At 43.1% G+C, this 26,462-nt stretch overlaps 1 protein-coding gene across 1 annotated transcript in view; it reads left to right on the forward strand.

Moving 5' to 3' along the window:
* Window positions 1-26,462, forward strand: part of LOC104502695 (guanine nucleotide exchange factor VAV3-like) — a gene marked incomplete at its 3' end in the record, with an annotated part of 46,091 nt that overhangs the window by 9,892 nt on the left and 9,737 nt on the right. The window contains exons 2-6 of the mRNA XM_010153413.1: window positions 18,959-19,017; window positions 19,745-19,810; window positions 20,580-20,688; window positions 25,380-25,472; window positions 25,574-25,642. Coding sequence (XP_010151715.1) covers window positions 18,959-19,017; window positions 19,745-19,810; window positions 20,580-20,688; window positions 25,380-25,472; window positions 25,574-25,642 — 396 coding nt within the window. The remainder of the gene's footprint in view (window positions 1-18,958; window positions 19,018-19,744; window positions 19,811-20,579; window positions 20,689-25,379; window positions 25,473-25,573; window positions 25,643-26,462) is intronic.

Here is a 26,462-nt window from a genome sequence, read left to right on the forward strand (position 1 = left end):
AGTAGCTAAGTAGAAAGTAACATTACAGAAGAAATTATTGTCCAATGACATGAATAGTGAAAGTGAAATTAAATGACACTTGAGCTACCGCTGACGTCTACGAGTAAATTGGTTCTTAGACTTGACCCAGTTACAGCTGAACAGCGTAACATGCCAGCGTACATCCCAAGACCTGCCTGTGAACAGCCTTTGGTGTGAAATAGCAACATAGGTGCAGTGTGGTGCTGAGGAAACTGAATTTTTGGAAGGTGCTATTCTGAGCATATTTTACATGCAAATTTTCATCTTAATAAAATTCCCAAATTAGAGTTGCACGTAGGTCTGAATATATGTTTAACTGAAAACCATTTTGTTCTGTGAATGTGTAAGGGACACTTGGCAGAATGAATGAAGAAAAGCAGTTGAGGGCTAGTTCTCAAACATGCTTAATTTCCCCCAAAGTCAGCTTTAAGATGCTGAAAGGTTGGTTTGTTAAATAGAACTGAATTGAGCAAAAATACATCTGTGACATTGTGCCAGCACATGTTGTGTTCCCTGCAGTGGCTAATTGATCCTAGCTGAGTAACTCATCCCACTACATAATCCTTTTCACCCAAATATGTAAATGACTCAAGGGAGGGTTTGCTGCCTGTGCCCTTGGCGGGGGAGCAGAGAAAAAAACAATGTAGGTCACTGGTGGGGTGGGGAGTTTTCCCTGATTTCCCATTCAGCAGGGTAAGCTGGTGTCCAAAACTCAGTGCGGTTTAAAGTATCAAGCAGAGATGCTGTTACTTCACAGTGACTCAGAAGTACATTATGTAGCTTCTTGCTCCCCCCGAGGGAAGCAAAGAGAGTAGTCTTCCTGAGGGGTGTGAGGCAGGGAGTGACAGGACAAGGGGTAATGGGGTTCAACTGAAAGAGGGAGATTGAGATGGGACGGGACATCAGGAAGAAGCTCTTCCTGGAGAGGGTGGGGAGGCACTGGGACAGGTTGCCCAGAGAAGCTGTGGATGCCCCACCCCTGGAAGTGTCCAAGGCCAGGCTGGATGAGGCTTGGAGCAACCTGGTCTAGTGGAAGGTGTCCCTGCCCATGGCAGGGGGGTTGGAACTAGATGGGCTTTAAGGTCCCTTGAACCCAAACTGTTCTGTGAGAGCAGTAGCTCTATGCCCTGTGACTGATGTACCTGAACATAGCTTGGGAGTTGCTTCTGGGCTTGGGGAGACAACTCGGAGATGACATCACCCGGCACCTCACAGAACGTGACCCATTTCCCAAGTAAAACATGGCATTAGGAGAGCAAACAGTGCCGAGCTTATGGCAGCCACTGTCCAAACAGTTGGCTCTATTTGCTGTGTAAATTATATCGCTGTCCGAGTCTCGATAAGAGGTGGTGGTTAGCGTGAGTTGTAATGATCCCGTACAATGTGTTCTTGCCTTCAGAAGCAGTGAAGTAGTGAAGAGTGGACCCAATTTCTTAATGCAAGTTTTCTTTGAAATGCTTTTCCCACTTGGGTAGGTGAGGCAGGACATTTCATAGCCGTTCGAAACAAATGGCCAGCCAGGAATAGCTGCGCATGTTTCTCTTAAGATCACTTTCTTTTGCATTGGAGAGACTTACTTGGCTGCAGCGACTTCTTACGATTTTAACCTCTCTCTTGGTCACCACCGGTTTATTGGAGAAGGACGATACACAGACATCTTCAGACATTTAAGCACTTGTGCCTGTGGCAGCCTCTCTTCCAGCTTGTTCTGGTGTGCTAAGTATTGTTGAGTTGATGTCGTTCCAGATTTATTTTGAGACTGAGGCTTAATGTATTTTGATTTGGGGAGGGGGAAGACCCCTAAAAAGGTTTTCAGCTAGCTAAGAAGAGAGCTCAGACAGCCCGAGTACCCTGTGTAGAGGATGGACACAGTCTGTGTGTCCTGTGGGAAACAGTCTGGGTGTTGGAAATGAGCTTTGTTATGAGTCTTGAAGTATTAGGTCTCTGAAGTTAGTGAAAGTTCTTAAATCACCACATGAAAAAAGTACTCATACCATTTCCAAAGTGGTGAGGTCTGCTTGTGTATATGCTAACTTGGAGGCTGGATATGAGATGGTTTTTCCCAGTTGCATATTTTGTGGCAGAAGATGTTTGTTTAAAACACGATTGTACCTTAATTATAAAACAAGCAGGTTTTTCCTGGCTGAATTAGTACAAAGTTGCTTTAAATTAGGATAAATACTTTTATTTATATTAATATTATTAACAGACTTCATGTGGTTTGTGATTGGGAAAGTAGATGCTAGACCTGGTGTTTGATTTTTAAATAAAAATTCCAATACAGACATTTTCCTTATGAAATTGAACAAAATGGAATAGGAATTATTTTCTTTACAACACAGGAAAGACAAAGTAATTTTCCTGTACCTAGCAAGCATTAGATAAAATCATCCAAAGCGTGAAGACCTCAAATACCAGTAACTTAGATGTAACACGCACCTTGATTTTGAACTTTTTAGAGTAATTCACATTTACATTTTATTTTATTCTTTTCTTGATGGAGTTTTGCCACCCACAGATGGGTGGCATAAATTTGGAATGCGTAGGAGCCTCAGTTAGACTGATTTTTAAACCCTGTCTGCGTGTTTCATCGGCGAGATGAACCATCGGTGCAGCGGTGCGAAGCACGCTGACACTGGGGGCGGAGTTAAGTTGGGAGCGCGTGCGAACGTTTCTATTCAAATGGTAAGACTTGTAGGTATTTCCCTATGTTCTGTTGCCCTCGTGGAAGTGAGTAGTCCCCCTGTGCCTTGAAGAGCCTCCTAAACACCAGGAGAAGGTGCTACTTACAACCTTCACTTCAACAAGGCGATAGTCGTGCCAACCAGCAGCACATCTTCTCCCCGTGGTGCCAGTTCAGAGATGTGGGATAAAATGTTTTCATGCCTTCCTGTTTATATCTTTGTGGGCTTTTCTTAAAATGAGTTGGCTTTGAAGTTCTACAGACAGTATTTTATCAGTCCGTATTCAAGTGAGAAGGAAGAGAGGTGAGGGATGAGATGCAGGAAGGTGGTGGCGGGGGAGCAGACAGCAGACTGCTCTGACTGCTTGCCCTCAGCTCTGGACCACAGAGCTTCCACCTCACTTCCTCTGTGCTTGGCTTTTGGCGCTGGCCTGTGTTCTCCCTTGCTCTGGCCTTACACCTGAAGAATATAACCTGTGTGAACGCTTCCATTTAATTATGCTCTCATCACACAATGTTTAAACTTATTTTCTTTGGTTAGTTACTGTTTGCTCTTCATCCCTGCCTTGTCTCCTTCTCTGCCGTCATCCTTTGCCTGTAACCACTCTGCTTCTCAGTCTGGTTTATGTTCTCTGTCCTACAGTGCTTCTTGGGCCTTTTCCTTTTCTGCTTTTCAGGTTTGTTTCTGCACTTCTGTTTTGCCTTTTGGATTTTGCCAGGTGACCGGGGCTGTTATTCCTGTGCTCATTTTAAATATATCTTCAGATTTTTCTGCCTGCCAGATAAGCACTCACTACTTGCAGAATGAGAACTATAGCTGTAATGGAAATGCTGCAATTGAGCTGCTTTTCCTCCTACACGTTTATCAGGGTGTCTTCGCTCATTTTGGTCAAGAAGAAATTTTCAAGTGTGGTTTTCTTTGCTTCCTCTTGCATCTGATTCAGAGCAGTGAGACCAGTCTTCGGTGTTGTCTGGCACCAGCAAACCTCTGGAGAGGAAAAAGAATTCTTAGCACTGATGTTCTGATAAAGTTTTTATTTCCTCTCTCTAAACTGAAAGAAAAACCCCAAAGCACTTGAAATAAACCTGTGAAGAAGGAATGTGGAATTTTGACACCAACAAATTGTTCAATAAAATAATTTCAAAATTCGCAAGCCATAAAATGTTTTCATTTACTTGGAATCTCTCGAAAGGTCTTGGTCTCTGTGTTCTCCTTACTGGTGTCTTGCCCACTGGCAAGCGTCTGGGTGGTGCTGGAGGCAGGCAGGAGGGCTGTGTCAAGGTTGTGTGTTACTGTTTAGGCCCAGGATGGTTTTAAATCTGCCTTGTTCATGGGGGGCAAATAGAGTGCTTAGGATGATGATAGACTCGTTTGTCTAGAAGCTGATTTAGATGCTTGTGCATTGTTTTTGTGTTTTAATTTGGGCACCTGCACCTTATAACAGGCAGAGTTCGGTGCTAAAAGATGGCTTCAGCTCCTACTGTTGAAGTAGGTGGAGCATGTGGAAGTAAGCCAACTGGGAATGCAGTCTAGATGTTACTGGTTATGGCTAAGAGAAAAGATGTGTCTTATTTAGGAGAGTGGTTGAGAGTTAGAGAGCCTAAGCTTTTTTTTTTCCTTAGATATATTTTTGGGAGACAGAAAACATGCCTTACTCTGTTGAGCAAGAGAATCCAAAATGTTATTTTCCGAATGGTTTCCCAAGAATGGGAAGTGGAGATGAATCCAGGTGCTGGTTTAGTGGCGGCTGTTTTCACAAGCTTGAGAGAATGTCTTCTTTTGGCCAAGTGAAAACAGTGTGAATTCGGGTAGAAGTGGAGCTGCTTTCTAGGTGAAGTCATGTGATTATTTTAACAACTCATCCCCTAATGTAGTGGAAAACATACTTGTTAATAGATAGCACCTAGTAGAGGAAGCTACTCCAACTTGCTAGTATTAGATACTGCTCTGCTGTCTGTGTGCACGTTGAAACCGACTGCTCAGGCTCAGTCAAAGCCATCATTTGCATAGCTTTGGCATCCAAGTAACTTGGGTTTCCCTGCATGTTTGCAAGTGGGGTATGCAGGGGAGTTCAGCTAAAAAATTAGTTTTATCGTGGTAGGTAAAATGTGTACGGCAAGGTCAGCATTCTCAGTGCTGTGACTTGGTACCGCTGTGTCAAAGCCGCTTGGCTGGTAGAAAAGAACCTGACTGACAGAGCCTCAGACCTTATGATGGCTTTAAATTGATCCTTGTCAGTTCACTTAGCAGACGAAATCCATAAGGGAAACCCCCCCTTGGTGTCAGCAGAGCCTTGAACTCGCAAGGCAGTGGGTGCTGTGAGGAGCCCTTTGTACTTGCCTGCTCTGTTGGATGTTAGTAAGGTGTAGTAGGTGTCTGAAGAGAGAAGCAGTCTTCCCAGTGCCACGGACAGTGGGAAGCGTAAGTACATCCTGAATCAAAAATTCCCTGAAAAATTAAACTTCAACTGCAGTAGCCCGACCTGTTTGTTATATAGGTAACACTGCATGTTTACCGAGAACCAGACCTTCATCTTAATATAAAATAGTTACCACTTGTTGTAATGCAGGTCTTAAAAGCTTTCCTCCATAGTGTACAGCACAAGCGATACCAAAAAGTATTGTATCAGTGTGGTTTTAATGGTTGTGTTGTTTTGCAACGCCAGTATTTAAAACCAAATCTAACTTGAAAACAGGCGCTGAGCTGATCCCACACCTCACAATCTGTTTTCTGTGCTGTAGGTACCTCAGCGGCAGCAACAAACTCACAGTGTTAATGTAGCTAACAAAGAAGATTGGTTTCTATATTGATATTCTTGTTCCTTTTTGTGGAAAACAGGCAGCATCTCTTTTGGAACCAAATTACAGTTGAGGGAACTGGGACTTTCTTTGTTCTCATTTTATATTTCATTTGCTTTTCAGGTTTGGTTTCAGCTTTCTTGTCTTGTTTCCTAGTTTTTGAGATGACATTTTTGTTATCTCAAACCCCTTCAGAAGCTGTCAAGGTTACTTTCCTAGAATGAGATTTCTCCTCTTCTTCCATTGCCCCATTCTCCCTCCATCAACTTCCTTTCTCACATCTTTCTCTTTTTGACATCTCGTCTTTCCCAAAACTCCTCTCCCCAAGCCCTCTGACGTCACTGCTGTCTGACGATGACGTTTCACACATCTGCCTCAGTTAAGCATTGCTTTATTTTGCTGGTTTGGATGCTGTCTTATCCCTGAAGCGACTATTTTTGGTATGAGTGCAGCAAGGGAATTTCTCTGCTGTTTCTCTGCTGTTGGCAAAATCTGTGAGCAGTAAAATTGGCACTTGCCAAGTAAAAAGGGAAAAATATATTGAGGGACACAATCTGAAGAATTACATTTAGGTGGGTTGGGATAAAGCTTGAGGCAGTCATGCTTATCGGCTTCTTTGGAATTTTGGCGTTCAGGCTGCTGAAGTCCCTTGGTTTAGCATTCATTAACTTGGTCGCATTTTCACTGCTCTCTGGTTTGGATTTGAATGTTGGTATAAAGAATGGAGGAGGTAGGGTTGTAACTCGTTAGGTTGCTGCTGGACATGGACTAAAAGTTCGGAACATTTACTCCCAACCTTATAGTGAAACTTGAATTTTATTGCTGACCTGAAGAAATATTTAAACGAGTGAAATTGCTTCACCCCCTTCCCAGGGGAGTTGTCTCATGAAATTAACTCTTTTCCCCCCAAACATTGCGTTTCAGTGACTACTGCAATACCTACAACAAACCAATAGGAGAATATTAGTACCACATAAGGTTTAACTTAATGTATGTTGGATAAAACCTGATTGCAATCCCTTTTTTTTCCAGTTTCCTCTCCCCAGAATGGCTTTGTGCATTGACTGCAAAAGCTGGGGGAGCCTGATGCTCATAAAGCACGGCCTCCTCTGGTAGTTTGTTCTTGTCTGGGACAGAGAACAGTTTTACGGTGTGTTATCTAGGTGTGTCTGCTCGCCTGCAGTTGTTGGTTTACTGTTCAGGCTGAGATTGCCTGTAGCGGGATATGGGATGTTGTGTTTGGTTTTGGACACACACCGCGTTGGCCTGGAATGCCCAACTCAATGCATGTGAAGTTTCATTGAACTCTTGCACGTTCCTGGTGGTTTTGTCACGAATTAATTAGGACTAAGTTGGCCTTCGATGAAGTTTTATAACCTGTTACCATCCTGAGATGTGTTCAGTCCTGTTCTCTTCTTTCACAAATGCCTTTAAGCACAGTGCCACACAAAATATTTGGAAATGCCTATGAACCCTGTAGAGAAAAGTGAGGGGTAGTCCTACGTACTCTGAGAGGCAGTGCGATGTCCGAAGTCACTGCCTTTCCTTTGCTCTGCTCCCTTTGCCATGCTGGCATACCTGCTGGTGTGGCTGAGCTGGAATCTAAGCAGGGAGTCTCATCTGCTGTCTCTTACAACTTTTTAAGCAAGCAGCCCCTCCCTCTCTGCGTATCAGTTCTCTGAGGTACTTGGTGACACTGCCGTTGTAACGGTTGGGCTAGCACAGCTCAGACGGCAGCGGAGAAGTGGATGAAGAGCACGAGGCAGAGGACAGAAATCTCTGATGCTAATAGTGCTGGTGAAGTTCCAAGAGCCATCTTAATAGTAAATATAACTAAATGGCTAGTCATAGCTGTCTGTGGCTTGCTCTTATTTATCACAGCATCTACACCTAAAATATATCTTACGATCTCTGTCACGTACTTGAAGAACCCAAAAATCTTCCTTTACGTCTCCAGACAAGTGAAAACCGAAGAACTAGTCCCTGGGACAGCCGAGAAGGATGTCTCACATGAGGCACTTAACGTCGTTAGATGTATTATACAGAAATTGGATCCTCTCTGCAGTTCAGGTCTGGTGTTGGTGTTCCTAGATTAGTATCAGACTTGCTGGCTGCTGTGCATCTTGAGATACTGATACAGCGAAAGAGCAAAGCATTCTTCGTAATAGTACTTAAAGCTTGTTCTCCTTGTGAGAGGGGTACCTGAAAGCCCCAGCGTCTTAGAGCATCCACACATAACACAGGCATACACACCCCCCGTGCCAGGAGTCGTCTAAGCAAATACGGTTTTCCTTAACTGCAGATGGCATCACGTCACAGAGCAGAGTGCCTAGGTGCCACCTCTGTTTTGTATCTGGGGAGAGGGGGAAGGACTTGGGATGGGAGGAATATATAGTTCTCAGGAAACCTGTTTCTGGCTGTTTTTTAATAATATGGGCACAACACCTAGCACGCTGTTACGCCTGGTACAGAGACAAAGGGTGTTTGATCTTCTGCACTTGCTCTCCTGTTGAAGTACTTTGGATTTGTTTAGCTTGTGTTCAGATACGTTGGTGTTTTACAATGCTAATAGGTGGCTGGCTTGGGAAGAAAACCCACTGACCTGAATAGATGTGTGTGTTAGATAAAAATTAAAATTCAACAAAGCAGTAATTTTAAATAAACTACTCTTCAGTGTCTTGTTTGTGTCTTTTTTTCTGACTCATCTCCTAGATGGGAAGCTCTCTGAGGTCTGGCTGGCTGAGTTTTGTCACAGGCAGCAATAAGGACAGCATCAGTGTCAGTGCAAAGGAGGATATGATGTCAGGCAGACACTCACTAGCCCAGAAGTTGTGTTTTGTAGGCTGTCATCATTAAGTACAAATATATTACAAGCATTAAAAAAAGAAGAGGGGAATCCCCCTGGGTCGTGCAGTTCAGTACTGGCATTTTGGAAGTGCAGCACTCTCTCTGAGGGGAAAGATGTACACCTAGATAATGGAACCTGCAAGCTGCTGCATGTTCAAGGGAACAAAGCAAGAGAATAATGAAGCAGTAGCAAACAAAATTAGCAAGTTGGTTTCTCCCATTCATTTTGTAATTTTCAGTTTAAGTATCCAGCTCAGAGAGAATTAGGGACAAACATAATGAGAACATAAATCTCACTTGGTATTTTCCTTGACTGCACTAAGTGTAGTTACAATTTTATCTAAAGGAACAGACTATTAGGGAGACCAACAAACCACTGCTCTTACCTGGGTTCTGTAATGGTAGTTGAGAGTATGCAGGATGTCTTCAAGTATCATTTTTTAAAATCCTGTACCAACAGTGGTGATTATTAGAATAAGAGCAGAAGACAGTCAAATGAGTTAAGCTATCCTGTACTGTGTATGTTTTTGTAGTGTTGAAGGTAAGTGCCTTGTGTTTCCTATGGGCTGACTCAATCCCTTGTCTCTTCTGGTACACAAGAGAGATCTCTAGAGCCTGAGGCTTGGAGATAGCCTTGGGCTTTTGTAAGCCACTGCGAGGGCGCTGGAGGGTAATTGCATCAAAGAGAACAGCTCGCTTCCCTCTGTACTGCCGGCAGTGGCAGGACAAATTGTTTTTCTTGTGGAGAATGAGGGGACGTACAGTGTGTGTTTATCCCTAATAAATGTCTTTATCTTCAGTGATAGCGTACTCCTGTAAATTCAGTTCGTGGTCCAGGTGTGACTTGGTACCATTCAGCAAAGCCACGCTCGGTGAGTTTAGAGTCAGTGATGCACTTGAACTCAGACAAGGGAGAAGTTTAGCAGTGACTGGTTCAGACAGGACAGGAAGAGGAAGATCTTCCTCTGCTTTTAGCTGAAGAGAGGAAGAAATGCTCCGTTGTGCAGTCTCCTCCCAATAACTTTCCTGCTAACATCACAGTTCTCAAGGAATCATTGTAAATATTAAACTGAAATAATAGAGTGGGAGTGAAGAAACCACATGTCAATTAAGCTGTCGCTTAATATTTGAGGCGCAATCAATAGTGAATGCGAAAGCACTCATTTCTTTCTAAAATGTTTGTGTGCTAATTATAAACATCCAAGGTCAAGAACACCCAGAATCTATATGCGGTGTACAATCTGGTGGTTGCAGTTTGGAGAATTTGCTTGTCCTTTTCAAACCTCTAAAAATAGTCTTTAGAAGCCTGTTAAAGGACAGTGGCAAAAGAAATGTAACTTTGAAAAACACACAGCATTGATTTGTGTCCATTCCTATAAAAAAATAATCTGTTCAAAGTCCTGAGCACCTTTGAGAGTCTCATTGTTAGGTCATTAAGGATTTTAAAATGGATTTTTTTCCTTTTAAAAGGAAAAAAAAAGATTATATATTGAAATGTGCTGTTTAAAAAGCAGGAAAAAGGTTGTTTTGTCCATAACTGTTGAGTGTTATGGCTCATGAAACATGGTAAAAATAATAAATTGTGGTATCATCAATAAAAGCGTGTTTATGAGGCACTGGAAATGAGCACTGGATCAAAGCTGAATACAGGGTGGAAGATGCTGTTCGTACGTACAGGTTATCCTTGTAAAGTTGATTCTGAAGGGAACTGGAAGGGTTTAAGAGCAGCTTGGCTCTGCAGTACTGTCCTAGGCATGTGCTGTTATATTCCTTTGCCCTCTGTGCAAAACGTGAGGTATAATAAATGCACCAGGAAGGGCAAAATCCTATTCTATTCTGTCTCTTTTTACAAGGATCATATGCTGGAAGGTGTCTGCTTGGATGCTCTTAGCTGCAGTGTTCAAGTGCTCTTCATATCACAGCAGGGCTTGAAGTAAGGCTGCCATTCTCCAAGCAACACCTTCAAAACAAACAAAAAACCCCAAACCAAATCCCCAAACCCCCCTGAAAAAAAACACCCACCACAAGCCAAAGCCAGCTCTGACCCCCCGGAAGGCATGGTGAGGGCTGGGAGCATTCACAGCCCCAAACCTGCCAGCTGCAGGCAGGACGGTTGCTGAAGTCCCTTCTGTGCCCGCTTTGGCGGTGCGCCGCGAGGTTCCCCGTGCTGCCGCGCGGTTTGGCCTTTCCCAGTTCCATCCAAGAGCAGAGCTGTCCAGGGAGGCTCGTGTGCTTTGGCATGAGCAATTGTAGCCTCCTCACCCACCTGAGGGTTGGGGGAGAAAGGAGGAAGGAGGGGAAAAAAAAAAAGGGGGATTTTAAGCACAGCTGTTGTTGAATGTGTGCATATGTTTGTGTCCGTAATTGGATGCTGACTGTTACAGACTTGCTCGTTACAGCTCTAGCAGCGTGGCGTTGTGTTTTACAGATTCCTGGAGAGTGTGCAGCTTGGCTTCTCTCTCTTTTTGTGCTAAGTGATGTTCAGGAGCTGCGTGTGCAGTGCCGGGTAGTTACATCTCCCAGCCCCACCGTTCCAGTTCAGGAGCTTGTGCGATCACGGGTATCTCTCCCTGTAAAAGGGATGAAGATGTTCAGTGTGCAAAAGGAGTGGGGGAGGGGTTTGAGAGAGGGGTACAGCCTGCCCTTTGCTCTCGCTGGGGACAACATATGTGCTTTTATTTTAACTACTGTCCTAGAGAAAAATGCTGTAGATGCTTTACATGTCCTGCAAATGTATGGTGACCTCAAGTGTTGTTTGGTGTGTATTAGAGATGTGAAAAGAAGACAACAGATTCTTCAGTTTTGGGTATTTCTAACTTCATGTCATGTTTTATTTTTACTAAAAGGGGAAAATACGCCCAGCCTTAACCTGTCCTCTTGGATGTCAGGTCATCTGTTGTCTTATTTCTTCCACACAGGATTTTTGAATGATGTTCTCTCTGGTTCTGTTGGCTTTCCTGGTGCCAAGCTGCCCTCCTCCCAGCCTCACCTTTCCTTCCTACAAGGCTTTGGAGAACATGTTGCATCTTTCATAGTGGTTGGTTCCCCAGGGCTTTTGAAGTCCCACCACTTTGCATCTCTGCAGTCAGCTTATCTACAGACAGATAGAGGCAACACCCAGCAGGTTTTTAGTCTTGGATATTTCTTTTTTTGTTAAGTCTGGAGGCAGACTTGCCTGCCGCTTTATCCATGGAGAAGATGGATCCAAGCTGAGACCTCCCTAGACAATGCAGGTATGGTGTCCCCTGCTCAGGAGGGAGCCCAGAGCCAGCCAGGCTTCCCCCTCCGAGGTCTCCTCTCGCAGCTGGGAGCTGGGCGCTGCCTTGGGAGGAAATGCTGGGCTTGGCAGTCACGCACTCTTACAGCAGTCACGTTAACCTCGCTCCCTCCGGATAGAAGCCTTTGGCACCTGGTTTTGGGCTGTTTGTCAGAGATGCTGGCATGCTCCTGTCAGTCACAAAAAAAACTTGGCTCAGGGTTGCGTGTTTCTCCGCTGTGGTTCCCTGCGACAGTTGGGCTCTTTTCCTTACTGCTGCTAAGCCTTGATGGGGAAGAAGGATGGAGTCGTCTCAGGGGTGTTTCCTGAGGATGTGCAGTGGAATTGGAGGAATGGACGTGGACGAGATGCCAGAACTGTGGTGACTGAAGGTGGTGTCAGCAAGGAAGCGGGCAGCATCCCGCAGCTGGCGAGGACCCTGTGGAAAGTCAATGTATGACTTCCCTTTGAACTGCAGCTAGCGGAGCTTTCCACCCAGAACTTGGATTTCGTTACTTGAGTGAGATGAAGGTCAGTATTCGGCTATACGTGAGGCTTTGTGTGACCAAACCCTGGCGATTCCATTTCTACCTGCTGCTGGCCTGCAGGCTGTCGTCTTCCAAAGACAGTGTTGGTGTAGGTGCCAGGGCTGTAAATTCTCTCATGTGTTTATGCCTGTATGCCTTTGACACTTGGGCGTATGCCGTAGTATTTGGTAGAGGCATTTTGCATAGCTGGTGCTTGAAATTTACTGTTTGTTTTTAAGGGCCTGTTTGAGATGCCATTATTTGAAAAGAAGGTTTTGCTTTTAGGCCATCTTTTTTTTTCTTTCTTTTTAATAAGTTGGAAATCACTTCTTTGTTGGAAGAGCCCATATCCATTCTTCTTCTCTAGAGGTTTGTAGTTTGATTAAAACTAACCTGAACCAACACAGAGGACTGACACGGCAGCAGAACAGAGCAGATGGAGAGAAAACGTTCAGTTGAATTTAGGAACACCCTTTACTTGGAATGATACGCTCATCAGGTCAGCAGCTGTGTAAGCACCCTGGGGTGTCTGCCTACATGTCCTTGTTCACATCTGGCAGCCAAGTTAAATGCAGATGCAAATGTAGCAGTTCCTAGAAGTTTTCTGGTTTAAAAGGTAATGGTGGATTATGGCCAAATATGAAGATACATTTCTCTCCCGCCCTTCTGTGCCAAAGGAAGTATTGATCCAGGGTTGTTTGGGGGCTGGTAAACTGCAGAGTAGCAAATGATAAACCTTTCTTAATATGAGTCACTTCAGAATATATTTATGTATAGCAATTTTATCTTGTTTCTGAGTAACAGAGATGTTTTCTCTTTTCTCTTTTTCTCCTCTCCCATCTGATTTATGAGTGAAAACAGCTTAATGGGAACTCACTCAGCATGTGGGCATGAGGAGCAGTTCTGGCTTTGAAGTATCCTGGTTGTGAGACACTTGGGAATGGCCTCATAAGAGCCTTACTGTAATGACATAGGGTGTGTGTGTCTTTGTTTTCTCCAGGAACATTGGATTTCTACTTGCATTAGCTTTTTGTTTCTCATAATCTGCCCACAGCTCTGGGCAGTGTATGTATATATCCAGATAGTTAATAGGTGCACGTACCTTATCTCAAGACTCCCTACCCTTCAATACTCATGAGTCTCTGAAAGATTCTAGGGTCCATTTCTCCTACTAAATTAAACCCTTGGTTTGTCATATCAAAACTAATATGCTCCTCTTTCAATTAAAGTTTTCAGGCTGTAAGGTGAGGAAAAAACACAGGAAAGGTCATGTAGCCTTGATAAGCAGTCTGTAGTAGGTGAAACCATGGTAGTCTTGCTCTTAAGCTTTACCTGGAGACCAGTTGGAAGCCCATGTAGAGTGGAGTGTATTATTTCTGTTGTATAACATACCCTCTATTAAAAGAGCAGAGGCTTTGTTTGCCAATGGAACTTTGAGTATCCTTGAGACAGGCTGTTCAGGGAATTGATTCTTGAAATGACAATGGTTAGTTATACTGATACTGCACGCAAAAGTGAAGGATGCCGAGATGCATGGACAGAAAACCACCCTTCTTTGTGAATAACAGCATACAGGTATGTTTGCTTCTCTGAGAAGGCAAACAGCAGTTCTGTAGTTTCCTGTGGGTTGGTGGGACCTAAACCAGTCTTATGCAGCCATCAGGCTCTCTTCATGTGCAAACCTTGACTTGAGAGTGGTTACAACTATATTTTACGTACTCTTTATGCTGCCATACTTTGATATAACTGAAAGTCAGCCAACCAGACAGAACTGTTTCAAAGTCAGTTGGTAAGGGGGTCGTGTTAGACATGTAATCAGGGATTTAGCATTTTCTTGAATGTGAGAGTGCTTGAGATCACTGTGCTGACCCACAGACTGGAGTGAAGACAGGCTGTAGCCAAGGAGTTTACAACTCTCCGGAGGATTAATTTTCCTTTATAAGTGAAGGTTGTGGTTTTTTTTCTTTTTGGGTTCCCCAAAATTTAATGAAGTAAACTAAGACCTGTTTGGGAAGAAACCCATGTGCATATATCAAAAAGTAGCATGTCAAAAAATAGGTTGGTATCGGCAATGTTTTTTGTTGGCAAGTAAGTGCTTTATGTTATGGTAATCTATTTCTATGTATCTGCAAAGTAAATTCACTTCAAGGGAGGGAGTAAAGCCAAGTTTTCTACAAAATGCCACACTTAAATATGAAGCTAGATGCCCGGATTTCAAAAAAAGACTTGATACGTAATATGGTTGTGGATTCTTGGTGACGATTACTGTGTCTTAGAAAAACACATGCTGATTTAAGTGCACAGATGGAAACAACTGCTTTGAAGGTCTAACCCACAAGTGAGTCTCTCGAGGGTTTATTGGCATAAACAATGAACACGTCGCCATCAACATTGGTTGATCACTTGATGTTTTCAGTTGAGGTGAACATCAGAATTACAAATACGGGCCCGGTCCTGACAGCAGCTGTCAGTAGCAAGGAAACGGTGCCTGTTTGGAGACACAGCAACCTGCAAAATCACTTTGGTTTCTTCTGCTCGTGGAAACGTACTTTTAAAATGTACTTTGGTTTTGAACCGCATGATTTGTAAGTTCTTTTTTAAGAAACAAGATTACAAAGTGACTCCCACCAAAATGCTTACACGTAAGTCGCATTTTAAGCTCAGACACACCACTGCTATGGGAGGAAGGGAAAGAGCTGCTCTAGTGTACTGATCCTGCAAGTGTGTGTGGGAAGAGCCGATGGGATTCACTCGAGTAGGGCTGCAGGGTATGAACAACGTAAGGTTTCGGCGAGGGATGTGAAAGTGCTTGTGTAAACTCACGAGTCTGACCTACCCCAGTAAGTCAAGTGAAACTGTAATAAATACCGAGCCAAAAAACCCGTGCTCTTGGAGTAATTCATGATGTAAGAAGTTGATGTGTAGCGCGAGCGTTGCCCTTGCAGCTGACTGAGCCGTGATGGGAGCAGAGCCGGGGTGTGGGCTGAGGTGCGCTTCCGCTTGCGGGGCCGGCATTTGAATTGCGTGGCGTGTTTTGCATGAACGGGCTAGGTGCTGAAAAACAAACTCGGATGTTCACGTCTTCAAGCGACTGTGGCTTTGATGTGACTTCTAAAGAGTTCCTTGGCCTCTGTCTGACAGCGTTAATCAGCGCCAAGGGCTCTGTTGTGGCGGGTGCAGGTGGGGCTTCCCTTTTGTGCCTGAAAGTCTCTTGCAAACATCTCCCAATTTCAGGATCGCTGCAGGAGAGTCATAGAGGCCCTGAGCTTTCTAGTGTGAAGGGAAGTAGTTGTTGCAGGACAGTTTGGAGTAAAAGTTTGATGTTTTCATGTGTCATAGCTAGCCAGAACTCAAATCTGAATCTTGGTACCTTGTTTTCACTGCCTGTCCCTGGTAACAGCGTGTGTGCAAAGCCCTGCAGCCCCCTTTGCCTTTGGCTGTTGCAGAGCATTGCCAGCCGTGGGAGCCCTGTTGTTCTGGACTTTGGACAAGCAAGGAGTGCTGCTCTTGCACTTAAGCCAAGATCCAGTTTAGCCTCGTTCCAAGGTACAGAACCTTCTGTCCGAGTCCTTGCTGGGGAAGGGAACTAGGCGGTCGTTTAAGGTTAAATGGGTAAAAAGTATTAAAGTTCCACTGAAAGGAAAAGAGCAAGACAAAAAAAGCCCATGAAAAGCATTAAATTGAAAGTTATGGACTTTGATGTGTACAGTAGACTGTAATTTTGGCATTAACTGCGCTATATTATAGCTTCTCTCTTGTCAGCTGTACAGGGCTTTGAACTACCCTGTTCAGAAAAACTCTGGAATCTGTCTTGGCCAGCTTGTTGGGAATCAGACCATTTGCTGGGTTTAGTTTGATTGTTTTGATCAACATCTGTTGAAACTGTTTTCTGACAACTCAGCCCATAAGTAACTGCGTCCTTCTCCATAGACCTAAAAACCTGGGAACTAAGAGTTCTCACGGTGGCTCAGAACCAAAGAACTGAAAGTTGATGTGGCTGGAGAATCTTTCTTTGCCCCGCTTCATGTTGGAGCAAATACATGTACACAAATTAGATTGGATATCAGGAAGAAGCTCTTCCCGGAGAGGGTGGGGAGGCACTGGGACAGGTTGCCCAGAGAAGCTGTGGATGCCCCATCCCTGGAAGTGTCCAAGGCCAGGCTGGATGAGGCTTGGAGCAACCTGGTCTAGTGGAAGGTGTCCCTGCCCATGGCAGGGGGGTTGGAACTGGATGGTCTTTAAGGTCCCTTCCCACCCAAACCATTCCATGATTCTGTGATAAAGGTGATGTTGAAGGGTCATGTTGACCAGAAGTGGTAGTTCCACTTACGATCACTTGTGTAAGTATTCCTGACGTTTTCTCTGCTGGGAGACCCCAGCCACCAGAACAAGAGCCCTCCGTAGAGACCATTCTGGTTCTGGACAGAGTGCTGTTTTAAGCTGGACTTTAATTATCTAGTGTTCAGAATTTTGGTAGGCATCTGCCTTTTGGCTTCCCGGGATGTTAGTTTGCTCTCCTCACAGTGCCTGGCCTTCTCTGTCCCAAAAGGAGTGAAAATTGTTCGTAGTGTTTTGTTGTCTCTATTCATACAGTTCCTTTGTCTCCTTTGCTGTGTGCGGGTTCTCATAAGCATGCTTCTAGCTCCCTCAGCGTGCAGGGTTTGTTCTTTTAAGTTTTTCCCCCTCTTCTTTAAATGAAGGTTTCACATCAGTTCCTGAAGAAGTTTTCATATTCCTCTCAGTTTCTAGCTCCTGCTTTTGTTTGTGTTCACGCAGATGGCTGTAATTTGGCCGTACATGTTGGGAGTAACATTTGCTAGTTATCTTCCTAAAATGCATCGGTTTTTTTTCCTACAGATGTTTGTTGTCTTTAAGCAACCGTAATTAGCTGTAAGGAGTAAGCTATACTTCTGCTGGGTTTGATTATGGCGGATAAGGGAGAATCCCTCTAAGGAAGAGGCTTTGCGTGGGTGGGTTGTTTGTAGGAGGTTGTCTGTGTGCTGGGAAGCAACACGCTGGAACAGGGAAGGGATGTTTACCTCGCTGGACTTGCCCCCTCTGTTTTGATAATCATTAAACCCATGTTCCTGTGATTTTGCCAGTGGATACTCCCCCATCTGTCAGGACAGATCCTTTTGCCAGCTGTTGAATTGTCGGTTAACCTCCCACCTTGTCTGGTCTCCAGCTAAGCTGTCCCTGCCCTCCTGCACTGGGATTCTCCCGGCTGTGCAGAGCCAGGTTCGTGTCTGGTACAGACACCTCTGCAACAGCCAGAATTTTAAGAGTCTTTTTCTTTTTGACCTTTTGACTAATATGAAATAGTTTTAAATTAACTTTATGGTTTATTCAGTCAGCTTCTATTCCCAATTTCCAAAACTTACTCTGGGCTGTACTGCAGTCCTTCTGTTCATAGGGGAGTTAATGTGCCTGCCCCTTTGATCACATTCACAGCATGTGTATTTGTTTGTCCTTTTCTTTGATGTTTCTGCAAGGCAAAACCAGATTTTTTTTTTGTGGCATTAATTTTCACGACAGCTTAATTGAACCCAAAATGTTCCTTTCACAGACACAATATAAGTTGGTTCTTTCTGAATTTTGCTCATCTTCATGTGGGACCTGAGTCATTTTGGAGGCTTTGTAACTTCAGTTTAAGCTCTGTAGTTGGTGATGATTCTCCACGGTTTTTACTTTGTCATTCTCGTGTGTAAACCTGTCATTGTCCCTCCTTTGGGAGATGTACTTTTCACTCTGTATTTTATGGTCAGGTTAGTCTTGTAATTAGAACTCCAAAATAAGCCATTTTAGTTGTGGAGAGTATCTCAAGTGCCCATGAAACACACAGTTGCTCTGCTGAGTTTTGTTACTACTGATTAAAACCTTCTTTGAAATTTAACTTCAGCTTAATAGAAATTTAAAGTTGCAGAGAGCAAACCCGAAACTTCTGGGAAAGTTCAAGGGATCTTTGTCATTGAAGTACAGAAATTCAGACGGCGTAGTCTTGGCTCTCTTTCTCTGTAGCAAATAAGACTTGCCAATCTGAGAGTGCTCAAAATAAGAGGGAATATTTGTGTCAGAGGAGGTGGTAGTCAGAGTTGGTTGTGTATTATTACAGCTGATAGCAGGAGAGCTCCATCTGTGACCATATGTACGTGTGTTCTACTCTCTAACGTGCTCGTTCTCTGATGTTGAACCGTGAGCACTTAGAGGAGGTATTTTCTTAGAATGAGATCCTCCAGACTGCTGTTATCTCCTAAAACTAATCAAAGCTTAGGAGCTCAAATGAGCAGCTTTTTTTCCGTTTGGCTAGGAATACTTTCGCTTCACAAGGCAGTCCCGAAAGGTGGGATTCTGCTGATTTGGCCTTTGGCTCCCTCTCCTGGCCAGCCTTTGGGAAAGCTCAAAGACATACCTCCAATTGTCTTTATGAGGCTACAATAGAAACATCTTCGGAGCAGTCTGTAGGATAAACTTTGGTTACAGTTGCGTCCAGGTCCAACTGCAGATTGAATGTTCAGTTTGTGACACGTATGACCTGGTGTTAAATCCATTTAAATTGGCTTTTATTTGTGCCAAAACCTATAAATAAGAGCTTTCCCTTTTCTGCTCGTGTCTCCATCACATCCCGCTGGTACGAAACCACTGAAGACCCTCTCAGGAGAATTCTGTGCAAGCTCAGTGACCTCAGTATTTGGCACAACCAGATTCTGTGTCTGTTCATATAATTCAGTGTGAAATGATGTTGCTGATAATTAAACAATAGAGAAGAAATTGTTTTATTGCCTCGGTTCTACAACTAATCAGGGTTTCTTTTTCCTTTTTCTCCAGGTGATCGAAACACTTTCAAAACTTTCTCGCACTCCGATTGCGTTAGGCACAGGAATAAGGTATGTTACTGCCGGAGCAAACGGGGGTAGTATGCCTCTTGATGCCCTTTGGATGCATGATGCCCCTTGGAAGAGTTGTTAGAAGCAGCATAGGCAGACATGGAGGGAACAAGGGGAGAAACTTGTGCTGAAACACAGGGTGAGCAATGAGTTTTGCAGAATCTGTGCAGTAATCACAGCATGTAGATTGTAAGTCAGGCTGATGCCACGCTGACCTGTGTCTAGATGAATAGGTTTTCTCTTCTTTCTCCATTCTAAAAATCAGCAAAACTGCCAGGTTTGTGAGATTGTCATTTCCAAAAGGAAACCAACCAAATTATTGTGGGCTGAGAGAGAAGGTGATTTGGTTTTCTCCATCGTGTTGGAAGGTTTGATTCAGTGGTCTTACATATGAATTGATGATGTTTAAAACATAGACTGAATTCCCCAGCCAGTCCTGTAATCCATGTCCTGTGCTGAAAAGGGTAGTTAATATTCTGAGTTGAACAACTGACAGTGGTGTGTGTTAGTGGTGTTTCATAACAACCCCATCCGGTAGGGTTATTACGTTAAGTATCAATTTATTTACAGACGCCTGAATACACATATACTGTTCATCGGAGAAAGAGGGGCTGTACAAACACATTAATGTACAGTAATCTGTGTGAAATTTCCAGAAGTCAAACAAAACCCCACTGTGTGACTAGTCTAGTGCTGTCTAGAATTGATGCTGTTTTTCTTTCTATAGGCCCTTCCCTACAGAAGAAAGTGTTGACGATGAAGATATCTACAAAGGTCTTCCAGATTTAATAGAGTACGTTGTAAATATTTGGCTAAACGCAGGGTATTGGCGTTCAGTTGTGTGCTGTTATCTGCATCGTGTTGCAGAACGCGTAGTTTGACTGGGAATGCCTCTCACTCCCTGTAGCTGAGTGTGCGGAAGGTAGGAGTTGCAGACTCCTTGGAGAGCCGCGTGGGCTAGATGGATGTCCTCTCTTAGAAGTGGCATTAGCTGCCTTTGAAAATAATATTCCTGTCAGTTCTAAATAGGCAGACAAATGCTGTACTGGGAGATGGTCTTTCATTAAAAAAACCCAAATTAATGTGGAGCTACAGACTCTCAGCTGCTAGCTCTGGTGTCTTCAGTGTGTATGACTCCAGATAATCCTTTCTTTAGGTGGGGAGGAGAGCTGTACCAGTGCCTCACAACCCACTGCACTGGGGTGCCAGGCGGTAAGGAGAGGTAGCTCCGCTGCCTGGATGTGGTGGGGAAGGAGAGAACAGGGCAGCCGGACGGTCTCTCGTGACACAACTGTCCTGACAAATGACTTGCGATGCCTGGCTTACTTCTCCTGTGGTTCTAAATTCATGCAGTCTTCAGTACCGAGTTCATTTGTGTACAATCCTATTTTAAATGCCTTGAGAAAAGAAAATTAATTTCCCTTAATGAGTTCTTTTCGTTAGATAGTTCTATTAATTAATCTGTTTGCTTACGGTATGACTTTTCCTTCGAGGAGCGGTCTCGTGCAGGGCTGGTGGTCATTTGTGTTGTACAGCTTTTTGGTGTTGTCTTTCCCTTCCAGTGAAACTGGTGTTGATGAAGATGAGGAGTTGTATGATTGTGTCTATGGCGAAGATGAAGGTGGGGAGGTTTATGAAGACCTCATGAAAGATGAAGCAGCACAGCAACCTGTATGTTTTCCAATTCCTAGCTCATTTTGAAAGTTTATTCGTGAAAATAGCTCTTTATAGGTAGTTTCACTGCAGCTTCACTCATGCTCGGTCGCATGCTGAGCTGTCACGTGAGGTGCATTATCTCCTGTGTAATCCTTTGCCAAACCAGCCTGCAAGTCTTGAATGTTATGGTAATTTTGAAATGAAATACAGTAATTACTTAAGTTGCCCAGTTATGAGTAGTATGAATTTCCAGCTATTTTAAGAGCAATTAAATTAACTGCTTACTCCAAGGGGTCCTATTTCCAAAATCACATTATAATATTGTGGAATGCTGTTGTTTCAGCCGTAATTTGGACAACAGCAAGGACAGCTGATAATTGTTTTATACAAATGAAATTCATGTAGTTGTTGCTGATCATTAGGTTGGTCTTACTGAGAATGGGACATACGTAGCTTTCTTACTTTGTCAAATAAAGGTACCATGGTGAGTTTTGACAACTGTCTTGAAAAAATTTAAACTTAGGCAATAAAATTTACTTGCTAATCGGGAGAAACCCTAGTGTACTTGTCTGCCCTTCCTCGGAGGTGGACTTTCTGGTCTGGAAAATGTTAGTCTGGCTAACAGGATGTTTGTTAGACAGTTCTGTTCTTCCTCTCTATTGCCATGAAGCGATGTTATGCTTCCTGTTGTGTTAACTTGGAAGTGTGCCTCTGCTTTTCCATCTGGTTCTTGAGTAATAAGTGCAGAAGTGAGAAATCCTCAAGATCTTTAATTTTTTTTAACCATGTGTGTCTTTTCAGTACAAGTATAGGAGATGGCTGATATGATTTGTGTGCTCAGCTTTTATGGCGATTCCCCAAAGTTACCAGTACCTTGTCTTTGGGAAGATAACTGCCTTGATTTAATCTCTCTCGTTTTGAGTATAACATTGGTTTTAAGCCTGGTATTATGTTACTACAAAGTCCCGCAGGTAATGTGTGTGAGTCAAGGGATGAGATAAGCAGAAAGTTATGTTCGTTTTTCACATTTTAGTTAATTTGGTTTACCTTCTAAGGTTTAGGCTAGTCTGTGAAAGCCTAGTAAAAAACCGAGTTGAAAAAACACTGGTTTATACCTAGTGGAGTCACACTCACTTTCAGGCAGGATGTTTTACGGAAGTGTTTGAGTTGTAGGCAGTCTTTGCTGTGATCTTGTTTTGAGTTTTTATTTTATGCTGCAATTGTCAGTGTGTTAAGTTTTGGGTTTCACATAATGAGTGTGGGTGGCTTTTTCTTTTAGTCAGCCGTAACAGTTGGTAATCGCTGGCAGTTGGTAGCGTGTAAACTTTATTTGATTCTCTCTTTCCCATTGCAAATGTCGCTCTTGCACATCCGTGTTTCTAGCAAATGATTAATATAGCCATCGGAATGCTCACAGTCTAATTTTAGTTGCATCTTAGCTGAGATACCTCAGATTGAACAGACTTGTATTTGTTTCTTATAGAAAATAAATGAAAAATCGAAAACATAGTACAGCAAAATATTTCTTTTCCACCACACGCAGTGAGTGGGGACATGACAATTGTTTTGCTGTGACAGCTTTGTTGAATGCAGTAATTATTTCTGGTTTGTGATAATTTCCTCTCAGGTTTGTAAATATGCTGCTTGCTAACATCACGGTTTTGAGCAGTTCTTCCACTCGAATCCTATGTGAGAATTCCTTGCATATGAAAACGCTAGCACAGGACAAGCTGCAAGTAGATTTTTTTTTTTTTTTTTTAAAAGAACGCAGTACTTTTCAGCATCTGCAGTAGCAGCCATCCTTCATTTATAGTCCTTACCTTGCGGAATAAACGGTTCTGTTAAGTTTTCTTTAGCAGTAGCTGACCTTCAGAGGCAATTTTTCTCACTTGTACTGCTATTGGCACAGGATTTCTTATTTCCTTTCTCCTTTTATTGCACTCAAATTCTAGAACTTTGCGATACAGATTAAAAATTGGTCTGTTAATTTCTGTCTAAAGTGGATGATGTGTTTGGATTAGGGGAGCACAGAACTCAAGTGAGTGGTTTTAAGTGGAATCCCAGGATTGTGTTTGCATTGCTGCTATGAGAGTTGGCGTAAAACAAACCCCCACGTTGGGGGATATAAACTCCTCTTGGGTGTAACAACTTCTGTCTTGGTGCAAATACTGCAAGCAGCTTGATTGATCAGTATTGAGCCTACAAAGGTAAAGGTGAAAAGTAACTGATTGCCTGAAAAATGTCAAATTCTAATACTTTATTGAGATTGATTAACTATGGTTAACTGTGACAGTGCCCACTTCCCTCTGCCAAAGGATTTGGGAAGAACATAGATTTTGATGAGGGTGATGGTTAGATGACGCTCACAAAGTATGTTTTCACTGATAATGACAGACTGTTTCTGCAAAATGCTTACTTCTGTCTGCAGCTGATAAGGACAGCACTTTATTGTTGGTTGTAGGAAAATTAATAACTGCTCCAACTGGGTTTTAAAGAGTAATTCCTGGGACAGTGCAGCCCTTGGTAGAAGGGAGCGAGAAGCAGTGTTCTGTTGCAGGAGCTGCTTGTAGAGTCACGTGGGGACAGAGTGAAAGGTAAAGGAGGTATGTGAAAACAGTAAAATAAACCCAAATGTAAGAGCCTGCCTAGTTATCAGGTCAGGTCTCCAAGCTGACCTATCCATTTCCAGATGTTTTCAGTCTTGCTTGACTGTCACAAAAGGGGGACTATGCTGAGTGGTTTAAGCAGCCTAAAAGATCAGCGTCACAGATATTAGGGGAAAAGCTGTTAGTTTTAATATGAATTTGTGAGAAGCGTGACTTAACAGAATTTGATGGCAAGGTCCCCTCTACTATTTATTTGACATGGAAAAGCATACAAAGGCAAAATCAAATTAGCAGTGGATTAAAATAGTTTGTATACAAATTAAAAATTTTCAGAGTCATGGAAATCAAGGCAGGATTGGATTGTTGTGATATGGACTGGGGAAAAGGGGCAAGGAAATTCCACCCGTTTGGTCACAGTGTTCAGAGTGGACCCCCTTGCTTTCTAAATTCCTCAAATAGAAGTTCAGGTGCAGCTGAATCCATCCCTAGTCCCAGACCTGGTCAATGGTTTATGCCTAAGGAATTAGGGAAAGGATCAGAGTGTGTGGAGTTTTGTGCTTGGTGTGAAACTCTGGGACAGCAACAGTGTGGGGCAGCAATAATTCCAAGTTCCTTAACACTGTTCAGATATGTCACACATTTAGGTTACACAATTCCCCAGCAGGACCTAGCTCTCAATAAATCAGTGCAGTAACGTAATTGAAGACAAAGTTATCGACAGAAAGCTGCACACACACACTTACACAGACAGATAGAGAGGTAGATACATGTATATTTGTTTGGAGGTACCTGTTAAAATTCCCCCTGGAGTTTGGTGAAAGTATTCCCATAGGATGTCAGTGCACCTCTCAACGGGTGAAGACTTGAGCCTCAAGGAGGTTTTTCAGCCCAGGTTGTGTCGACCATTTTCCGATTTCACACACTGGAGAGTTTGTGAACTCCGAGAGGCACCCCGCTGCGAGGGAGATGCTGGGCGGCGCCCGCTGCGGAGAGCTCGAAGGGTCATCCTTGGAACCCTATTTCTAGGGCTGGGAGATAATTGACTTTAGGCATAAATAAGTGTACACCCTGGCCTTAACTGGGGCAGGTGGTCATTGGCATTCCCAGCTGGTACCCATCTACCCAGGCTGCGATAAGGTTCAGGGCTGGCAGGGCATGAATTATTTCACTCTCATCCCCCACCGTAACCAGGCAACTGACCCCGAGTTCAGCCATTCCCCACCTTGACAGTGCAAGAGTGCTTTGGTATGTTAAGGGGTGCTTAGGTTACCCACCAACCTCCCTGCACCATGGCTGAGGTTTGACGGGAATCTCTAAGGCCACAAAGCTGTCCAGGGGTTAAGAGGGGAAGAAATGCACCAGCACATTGACACGAATGCTTCCAGACCTTCTTCCAGCTATTTACTCTTTATTTGAAATCAGATTTACAAGCGATTCAAGCTGTAAGGCTGAAAAATCTGATCTTCAGTACGAGGCCTTGAAAACGATTTTGAGAGTCCTGTACTGATAATGACTTCAATTTCGTGTGAGTGTGGTGGTGTACATGGAAAAATCCTAGTTTCTCATGGAAGACACGTGCATTCATATGCAAGAGCAGAGCTGGGTGGAGGATATACTCGTAGTGTACCTGAAGAAAAAGCTTCCCTTGAGAAATGAAAGGGGAAAACTGTAAATAAGTGCAAGGATTAGACTGAACCCAATATTTACAGCAATGCCAAGTTACTTATGTGATTTAGACCCATTAAGTTTAATGGAATTATTAACTGCTGAGTATTTTAAATAGGATTTCAGAGTGGGGATGTAAATTAAATGTGACGTTGTATTTCAGTTTCTGAAGCACATGCAGAGAGTTGAGCATTTTATGTCTGAACATTAACTTTTCATAATATTGCTTTGATGCTGAATTTTTGTACAACTCCAAGTCATCAGCGAGTGGAACATGAAAATATTCTTGGTTACTGCTGTCATCATTGGAGGCTGCAGTGCTCGGAGAATTTCAGGAAGCAGTTATCCTAATTGCTTAATTCTAAATAAACAAATACATTTGTTATCCATTAGGTGCCTGTTAATGACTTTAACTTGACTCCATTGTAATTGCAGAAACATACTGAAAATGACATCAGAAGCTGTTGCCTTGCTGAAATAAAGCAAACTGAAGAGAAATACACTGAAACTCTGGAATCAATAGAAAAAGTAAGATACTACTTATAGAATTGTAACTTAAATATTTGTGTAACAGTCTGGAAAATATAATGACATAGTCTGTGTATATATACATTTTGTTTTCCTTGCAGTTTTTTATGGTGCCACTGAAAAGGTTTCTGTCAGCATCAGAGTTTGATACTGTTTTCATCAACATTCCTGTAAGTAACTGTATTTAATGAGCAGATACAATGTTCATAGGGGGCGATGATACATTTGTGTTGTATGGTGCTGCATAAAAAGGTTATTGGAAATATGGTGCACAGTGCATTCATGTAGATGATAAAATAAAGGATGTGCACACTACTTAATTTTTTTTTTTTCTGCTTGAGGGAATAGCGTAAGGGAAAACAGTATTATGTCAGACAGTGAGTGGTGATAAACTGGAGTATCTTTCACTCTGAGAAGCTAATAATGTGTAGAAGATGGGTTATCTTGTAATATATGCTGGTGTTTTAGTGATGGTAGAAAGAGGTGCCTGTTAGGTTGCCTGCCACTGCTGAGTGGTGCCTTCATGAGGATTTCTGTAGCTACTCTGCAAATCCTTGTATCTGCCCTGGCTCTGTCGTCATCGAAGACATATTCAAGTTAAGATAACTCACAGTTTTGGATTCAGAATCTGGCAGTGAAAAGGATAAGGAAATCCTCTGTGAAGTGTCTGAGAGACCTGTTTATTTGACTGAAATCTTGAGGGTCTCCATGATTATTACTTTGTTCCACTTATTTTTGGCCAGTTCATAATAGTATGACAATTTACATCTAGTTTTAGTTCACGTAAGTATTCAGCAGATCTGTATCTGATTTTTCAAGGGAGGCATCAGACATGGTCTGAAGCCCCTCTCAGCACTGACAAATGGAAGACATGCTCGTTTGTGAGCCACGCGGTACAGAAAGGGTCCCTAGAGTGTGGCCCAGGGCCACATCAAACCTATATTGCCTGTAAAAGATCACCTCTGTGTCTGCCATCTGTGGCAGGTCCTG

Source organism: Eurypyga helias, unplaced genomic scaffold (genome assembly GCF_000690775.1).
Source record: "Eurypyga helias isolate BGI_N326 unplaced genomic scaffold, ASM69077v1 scaffold856, whole genome shotgun sequence".
Lineage (NCBI taxonomy): Eukaryota > Metazoa > Chordata > Aves > Eurypygiformes > Eurypygidae > Eurypyga > Eurypyga helias.